Source organism: Juglans regia, chromosome 10 (genome assembly GCF_001411555.2).
Source record: "Juglans regia cultivar Chandler chromosome 10, Walnut 2.0, whole genome shotgun sequence".
In the NCBI taxonomy this organism is placed as follows: Eukaryota; Viridiplantae; Streptophyta; class Magnoliopsida; order Fagales; family Juglandaceae; genus Juglans; species Juglans regia.
Genome location: NC_049910.1, coordinates 11,083,471 through 11,092,297, shown reverse-complemented (window position 1 = coordinate 11,092,297; position 8,827 = coordinate 11,083,471). Strand labels below are relative to the sequence as shown.

The window sequence follows — 8,827 nt, the reverse complement described above, 5'->3', positions numbered from 1 at the left end:
ATATTCTTTATTAATTTTAAAATATTCTTTACAGAGTGCATATTTAGGCATCATCTCCACTATTTATGAATATGTTGGAGAAGAAAGTTCCCTAAGTTGTTCATGAACACATGAGGTAGAAGGTATATTGGTATTAATAATGTAAACAAGTGTATCTATAATATTTTCAAAAATAATTCTTTGAATTTGGATATCCAAATTTTGTGACTTATTTTGAGAAACTGAGGTAAATACAAACCTAGGTGTCTAGTAACTGAAAGGTGCCGGTGTAGAGTAATGAAAAAAATGATCTTTTAAAAAGTTGAAAAGATATTTGGATTGATTTATTCGATTTTTTATTAATGTATTCAAGATAATTAATAGCATTATTTTCTACCTTAGATAATGGGGTTATATTATCTAATTTCCATTCATTAGGAAAGCTAATCTAATTTCAATTAATTTGTTTAGAAATCTGAGTACTAGAGTTTGATATGCTAGATTATAATAATAATTATATGTTATTTTCTATTCATTAAACCATATCCTGAAACCTTTTCTAAATTAGACTCTCTCCATTTATTTTATGTCAGTAATATAAAGAATTAAAAGCATAGTTGTTCAAAGTGGGGTGGTGGCGCAGTTGGCTAGCGCGTAGGTCTCATAGCTTTCTGAGTAATCCTGAGGTCGAGAGTTCGAGCCTCTCTCACCCCACAGCCCTATTTTTTTCCGCGTACAGTCAGTTCGTCGGACTCCGTTGACGCCTTCAATCCGCATAAATGATAAACCCTAAAACGCAAATATCCAACGAATATTTTTTCGTCGCCTACTTGTAACAGTTTGCCAAAAACCCTACCTACTCCATCAGAGGAAGGCTACTTTTTTCTCTTCCAACTCGAACCTAGAAGCAAAGATGGTGAAGAAGAGCAAAAGTAAGCAAAGACCCTTTTTCCTTCCACAATCCAATCTCTAAAATCCTTCCCTTCCTCTTCTGTTGCTTATTTTTCGTCATTAATGTTGTTTTTCTTTTTATCAGAGAGCAAGAGCAAGAGAGTACCATTGAAGCAGAAGCACAAGGTCATAAGGAAGGTGAAGGAGCACCATAAGAAGAAGGCCAAGGAGGCCAAGAAGCTAGGCCTTACGCGAAAGAAGAAGCCTGAGAAGGACCCCGGCATCCCCAACGACTGGCCCTTCAAGGAACAGGAGCTCAAGGCCCTCGAAGCCCGCCGCACCCGCGCTCTTGAGGAGTTGGAGCAAAAGAAAGCCGCCCGAAAAGAAAGGGTACTCCTCACCTTTGCCTGCCTCTATTGGATTCCTCATGTAGTGTTAATGGTTGTTTTTTGGTTTGTTTTACGACTTAATTCGTTTGTTTTTTACATGGTTATCCATGTGCTTGTGCGTATTGTGAATTTTCCTATTTTTATTTCTCGATGTCGATTTCGCATTGTCGAAGTAAATTGGACCGATCCATGAGAGATGCTGGTGATTTTGAGTGTTAGAGTACATATGCGTCCTCTCATCTAACCGGATCTAGGAGTTGTTGAGCATAAAGTCTGGAGCTTTGAACCTTGGTCTTGGTGGTATGCTCCCTTCAGTTCCAAGGTTCAAACTCTCTTGGGTGCAAACAATTTGTAGTGGCCATCGGGCTAGAGGAAATTTTCCTTGGATTATCTGAGATATATTGCGGGAAACTTCTTGCTGAGGGCATTTGCAGCCCTGTGATTAGTCAGGATTTTGTTTCCGGAAACCGGTGCCAATAAAAAAAGACTTTGGAGATGCTGTAGACAATTTACGTCTCAGCTTGTTCTTTTTATTTTTTTGATAGATACCATCAGCAAGTTATTTTTTTTTGATAAGTAATATACCATCAGCAAGTTATTGAAGTGATTATTCAGTTTTTTACCTTTCAGAATTGTGATGTGTCACAATTAAGATGTTACTTGAATGCTTGTCCCATGAATATTTGTTAACCTTGCATATGTATGGAGGGAGAGGAGAGGAGAGGAAGGGTTTGAGTTACTCTTTCCCCTGTTTGGATTTATTTTGGAAGGGAGGGAGAGAGGATTTGAGGGTATGTTGAGGTATCATGTACTCCCTCAATGCTCCCTTTCCAATTGTTCAAATTAAGGGAATTTGAATGGAGATGATGCTGATATTTACTGAATTTTTCTGTACTTCTCTTTTATCGTTAACCATTTATGAAAATTCTGAAATGTTCAAATAAACCCTAATTGCTTATGTTACTCTATTTTCAGTTTGGGTAATACTTCACCAATTCTTCTTCATTTCACCCTGCAACCTAACAAAGGGAGGGATATCTATATTCATATCCCCTCCTATTATTTATTAGACATCGGAATGAAGATAATATTTACTCTCCTGGTCAATATTTTAATCAATGTAGACCATTTTTGGACTTCCATTATATCCATGCAACAGTTTATGGCTTTTTCTCTATACTTTATCCTTCATTTTTAATGGACCCATATATATTTTTTCAGGCTCAAAAGAGGAAGTTGGGGTTACTAGAGGATGATGGTATCTCCAAATTGGCTGAAACTTCTCCAGAAGGACAGAATTCCAGAGAGGGAAAGGGTAGCAAGCATTCCATGGGAACTGGGAAAAACCGGGGTATGGTTGATGCTAATATTATACAAAAATGTGTTGTGTTGGAAGATGATTTTCCCCCTTGAATTAACCTCTACAGTATATTTTCAATACTTCTAATATATCTTTTTTGATACAGATAATGCAGACAGAGCTTTCTACAAGGAGTTGGTTAAGGTCATTGAAGCATCAGATGTTATTGTGGAGGTTCTAGATGCTCGCGATCCCCTAGGTACTCGCTGTGTTGATATGGAGAAGTTGGTGATGAAATCCGGTCCTAATAAGAATCTAGTGTTGCTTCTGAATAAAATTGGTAAGGTTTTGTTCTCTCTCTCTCTCTCTCTTTCACTTTCTCTCTCTTTAGCTGCTTGATCATTATTTAGGCCTCATTTAGATAGTGAAAGTGTTTCATCTCATCTCATCTTATCATTACAATTTTTTCAAATTCTCATACAAAATATAATGAATAATTCAACTTTTTTAAATCCCAAAACAATAATAATATTAAAAAATAATATTTTAACAATATTTTATTAAACTTTCAACTTTCATCTAAAACCATCTCATCTCATCTCTCTATTCAAACTGCACCTTAGTGTAGACAGAAATTTTAGAGAATGATAAAGTAGAAGCAGTTAAAAAGCACAAAATGATTAGTAGAACTTAGATTGGATGTGTAATGTAACAACTTGACCGAAAATGTTGGGGATCGTTCTAAAGAGTGGAAGAGTGGACATATATAACTCTTGAGTGTGTTCTATATGCTAAGGTCTGGTTTGGTTTTACATACCTTTCAAACTATCTCATCACATCTTATCTCAATATCCAAACACTATTCAAACACAAACATTTTTCAATTTCAAATTTTCAAATTTTCAACCTTTTTATCTAATCATTATAAATTTCCCAAATTTTCAAACAAAACAAAAAAACAATTGAAATTTTTTAAATCCCAAAACAAAAATAATATTTAACCCTCTTTTAACTCTATGATTTTTTTATTCAATTTTTTTCTCTCTCCTTTCCCTAAACCCCATAAAAAACTTAACTCAAATCATTTCACTACTATTTACAAATTATCTCACTATTATTTACAAATTTATCATCTCATCTCATCTCATCTGTATAACCAAACGAGGCCTAAATCTCACTATCAAACAACGATTAATCATATCTTGGCTTCCAGTTAAGTTTATAGACTATATCATATGCAGAACATCAGGAAATGTTTTGACTACTTTTTTGTTTTTATGGTTGTAATCATTACTTTTATATAAAAGAATAATTTGTATTGCTACTTGTGTCTCAGATCTTGTTCCTCGAGAAGCTGTTGAGAAGTGGCTCAAGTATCTTAGGGAAGAATTACCAACGGTTGCATTTAAGTGCAGTACTCAACAGCAAAGATCAAATTTAGGGTGGAAGTCGTCATCCAAGGCAGCAAAACCAAGCAATCTTCTGCAAACGAGTGATTGTCTAGGAGCTGAAACTCTTATTAAATTGTTGAAGAATTACTCGAGAAGCCATGAGGTATGCCTATCATCGTTTTCTGCGACTACCATATATTTCATGTAGAAAGCTTCTCTGAAGTTTTAGAAGATTTTTCATGGGAGTGTTTGTTCGGTACAAAGATTCTGTACAGCATCAATCTTTCCTATGCATTTGGTTAGGCTTTCGTCTTGAAAAGCATTTTAAACTGAAAAATTACACGTAATGCATCTTCATGCTTGTGTGAATACAAATTTTGCAATGGGTTCATGAACATGAATGCTATCAAGTAAAAAAATTGTTTAGCTTTCTGACCCAGTGAGTTATGCACGTCTGGTACTAGCTTCTGGTCCTTTATATTTGAACAAATTTTCGTTTTAGGAAATTGCGACAAAGATTTGATGTCTTATTTTTACAAGTAAAAGAAATATATAATGTTAATCTTGATGATAGCAATGATCATGACTATGATGATGATGATGATGATCCATAAAGGATTAGAGGAGTTTGGGCTATGATTCTGTTTTATTTTTATTTTTATTTTTTTTTCAGAGTGCTACCGTATCTTTTTTCTGATAAGTAGTATGCTACCATATCTTTTAAGTATGGATGTTATGGATCTAAATCAATGTTTTGAATACCGTACCAGAAGCTGTACCAGTCAAGGCACTGGAACGAAATATTTCGGTACCGGTACCGTTTCGGGATAGCGTTTCGGGATAACATTTCGGGATAGTCGATATATAAATAAATTATATTTCAAAATTATATTCTAAAATAATAGTCTATATATAAATAAATTATATATAAATACATATATATATAAATTATAAATAGTCTAATCTGAATTGGGGGTCAAAAAATGAGCTTGTAGTTTGAAAAAATTTAAAAAAAAAAAAATGAAGGCCGAAATATCGGCCGGTACAGGCCGAAACACAGGCCGAAACGGCCGGTACGAAATACAAGTAGTACCTGTACCGGCCCAATGGCCAGTACGGCAAATACCGGCCATACCGGCCGGTACGAAACGATTTTCAAAACATTGAGCTAAATTATTAGATGCCTGCCAAAGTATATTTGTGGTTACAGTATCTTAATGTAGTTTCCATGCCATTTCTTTTAATTTGGGTTTTTGAGTTTGGCTAAATCCATAATAATATCGACTGAATCCATCTGCTGTACACGGTTATCTTTAACAGATCAAGAAGTCAATTACTGTGGGTATTATTGGCCTGCCCAATGTTGGTAAGAGTAGTCTCATTAATAGTTTGAAGAGGTGCCATGTCGCCAATGTTGGTGCTACTCCTGGATTAACAAGATCAATGCAAGAAGTGCATTTAGACAAGGATGTCAAATTGCTGGACTGCCCTGGTGTTGTAATGCTTAGATCTGAAGCAAATGATGCATCTGTAGCTCTTCGAAATTGCAAAAGAATTGAAAAGTTGGATGATCCAATTGGTCCAGGTGACTGAACTCATACTCATTTTTTGCTGGCTTATCTGCTTTTCTGCTTGAGTGCCTTTCTTGTGGTTAAGGAATGGTTTAATTATACAAAAAATTGCCACTTCATTATTTTTTATTCCTCTCGGGGGAGGGACAGTTGGGGTTTTTTATTCGGGGGAGTTCAGTTGGTGGTATATTGATAGTTTTCTTTGGTGTTGGCTTGAAAAGGTTCTGAATGATATTATGATTTCATAGGTTTAAGTTAAGATGGGAGATTTCTAGCACTTATCATCACTACCATGCATGCCATTCATGGGACCTCCTCCCCTTCCTCAAAAACCCGCCCCACGTGGAAAAGAAAGAGGATTTTTATTCATTTTTTCCCTCATTGTTGCTTATAGATTTGTTTTCATGGCAGGAATTTCATTGTATATTTTTTTAGTTGGCTGAAGACTAATATATCTCAAGTTGTTTTTATAACCTCTGATCAAAAAAGTTGTTTTTATAACCTGATTGGCAGATTGAACCTTTTCTTCTATTTTCCTGCACATAAATTGTAATTCTCATATTTTTATATTTTGTAGGATAGGGATGTATTTCCACATATCTATTCCTGGGAAAGAGAACTTGTAGCTGGTGTACCTCTTTTTGCATTTTTAGATCTGGAAATGATTAAGGCAAAGAGAGTGAGCATTGGTTAGAAAAAACTAGAGTGACATCAACTTCTCTTACTTACATCTCCTTTGCATTTTAAGATGAAATGGTGGATGAAAATTCTGGTTCATATTCTATTATTATAATCTTTTGATGAGTGATATTTATATTTATATTTACACATATATTAAGAGAAAAGATGAGTCCAATGTTTACAGAAAGTATACTCAGGTTTCTAGCTTCCTTGCTTATATTTAGTCATATCAGCAGATTTGAGAGTCATACTAACGCCTGCCCCATCTGTGCAGTGAAGGAAATTCTAAAGCTTTGCCCTGCCAGACTGTTGGTAACTCTGTACAAGATCCCAAGCTTTGACTCGGTTGATGACTTTCTGCAGAAAGTGGCTACAGTTCGGGGTAAGCTGAAAAAGGGCGGGATTGTGGATGTTGATGCTGTAGCAAGAATTGTTTTGCGTGACTGGAATGAGGGTATGTATCTCTAGGCTATTGTTTTAGTATGTGTGCTCTAGAATACACAAAGTTACAAAACAAAAAACGAACCCCCCACCCCAAAAAAAAAAAAATTTGAAAAAAAAAGGAAAACAACAATATTATATGTGCAAAGTAACTTTTCTTATATGATTTTGTGTAGGTAAAATTCCGTATTACACTATGCCCCCAACTAGAAATCAAGGAGAACCTTCGGAGGCCAAGATTGTTACTGCACTTGGGAAAGAGTTTAACATTGATGATCTTTATAACAATGAATCTTCATTCATCGGAAGCCTCAAGTCTGTTGATGATCTGAATCCTGTTGAAGTTCCTCCAAGCCGCCCTCTCAGTTTTGATAATGACATGCTAGAGGTTTGTGATCTCCTTAGTAACTCAAGGGTTTACAAATTTTTATGGTCTTGGGCGGTCAAGTGACTTAAGGGGCTCCAAATCCCCTCCCCAGGAAGAAAATATCATTTTTTTTTTTATATCCGCAGACATGGTGAAAAACTGAATATGAAAATTACTAAATCTACATGCAATTTAGTTCTAAATGGAGGTGTCATTACTGGCTTGAGAATGCAGGCAACTACGTCATTACTGTCTTAACTCTTTCTTACATTTTTTATGAATCAGAACGATGAAGAACCAAAGCCATCAACTCAAGGTGGTGAAGCCCTCAAAGGCATGGCTGATGATGGGGACGATGTGCCCATGGCAGGTGAAGAAGGTGAAGCCAGCAAGGACAAGGTTAAAACTGCTACTGGCAGGCAGAATGAGAAGCTATATGCAGTTGAAAGTATACTTAATACAAAGATGAAAAGAGCTGAGAAGAAGAGAAGGAAAAAAGCTGAAAAATCAATTCCAGAAAATGCAATGGATGATGACTATGACTTCAAAGTGGACTATGTCAACAAAGGATCTGCCATGAATGTCGGTGATGGGAGCGAGGGTGAGGATGATGGCAATCAAATAATTGGAGAGGTAGCCATGTCTGGTGTCGAGTTCGTTGATGAGTGATGGAGAGAGAGTAAACCGTGACTAAATCATGCTTTTCTTTCTCTTCAAATAAACAGCACGCTCGTTATTTTAGTTTTTTGGCAAGATCCCATATTGTTGGATAGTCTAGTTTATGTTGCTATGGTGACAACTTATGGTACCTGAAAAAGAGGAAGATAGTTTGTCACAGGATCCTTTTTGAGAAGTGATCGGCCATTTTACGAATGAAATCTCAGAAATTAGATTTTCAGCACTTGGTACTTTAAATCTATGACTAATGATATATATGCGCTCCAAATTCACAACCGTTGTATAAAAAAGTGAATTCCATCGTGAAAAAGTGAGGTTTTGTCACATTTTTACAAATAAAAGTTTGTACAAGGCCTTATACATTTGGGATTTATACTTAGCACTACTCTAAATCTATAATTTCCTATCAATTGCCACCCTTGTGAAGAAAAAGTATCATTTGCACCCTTTCAGTTTTGGTAATAAAATGGACAGCTCATGGTTAAAAGGTTTAATCAAATTAACATCTAATAGTCTTAAGATTTTTTTATCAATGGTTTAACAATTTGTATTCGAACAGGAATAACGTCATGAGTTCAAATCACGGAATAAAGGGTTAATTTATGGGTATTATGTATGGGCATAATATTAAGTCATTAAATATTGATAGATGAACGGGGTTACCACTGGATCAATATCGATAGAGTGGACTACCATGAACATCGGATTTAGAAGTGTAATGAAATATTATGATCTTGAAGAATAAAGATTAATCAAATTAGAATCTAATAATTCTAAAACTTTTGGATGAATAATTATATTTTTAACAAGTTTTTCTCATGACTTTGTAAAATGTCCCTTTGTATACATTCATCGTCAGGGAAAATGGAAATTCCAAGGATATACATAAAAATATTGGTTTGACTCAATTGCGAAGACGATCTAAAAATAAGTTTCGTTTGATTACATAGATAAGATGAGATGAAATAAAAGTTGAAAGTTGAATAAAATATTATTTTTATTTAAAAATTTAAAAAAATTTAAATTATTTATTATATTTTATATAAGAATTTAAAAAATTATAATAATTACTTGAGATGAGATATCACGGTAACAAATCAGAGATAAAAAATTATAATAATAATAATAATAAATAAATA

General features: G+C 34.8%; 1 protein-coding gene and 1 non-coding gene across 2 annotated transcripts; both read left to right on the top strand.

Annotated features, from left to right (window-relative positions):
* Positions 1-607: 607 nt before the first annotated feature.
* On the top strand, positions 608-693 carry TRNAM-CAU. The gene is given in 2 exon segments: positions 608-645; positions 658-693. It is a non-coding gene; the product is annotated as a tRNA-Met (tRNA).
* Positions 694-699: 6 nt separating this feature from the next.
* LOC108991715 (guanine nucleotide-binding protein-like NSN1) lies at positions 700-7,908 on the top strand. The gene is made up of 9 exons (XM_018966085.2): positions 700-911; positions 1,016-1,260; positions 2,481-2,610; positions 2,726-2,899; positions 3,896-4,113; positions 5,271-5,535; positions 6,477-6,656; positions 6,820-7,031; positions 7,296-7,908. Exons 1-9 carry the CDS (start codon positions 893-895, stop codon positions 7,677-7,679), a joined length of 1,827 nt encoding a protein of 608 aa, XP_018821630.1. The 5' UTR covers positions 700-892; the 3' UTR covers positions 7,680-7,908.
* The last annotated feature ends 919 nt before the right edge of the window (positions 7,909-8,827 follow it).

What these genes read in the sequence shown, in the direction of transcription:
- LOC108991715 (XM_018966085.2), top strand. An exon ending in AAGCCGCCCGAAAAGAAAGG is followed by an intron (nt 1,261 to 2,480) that starts GTACTCCTCACC and finishes ATATTTTTTCAG; the next exon opens with GCTCAAAAGAGGAAGTTGGG. An exon ending in TTGATAATGACATGCTAGAG is followed by an intron (nt 7,032 to 7,295) that starts GTTTGTGATCTC and finishes TTTATGAATCAG; the next exon opens with AACGATGAAGAACCAAAGCC.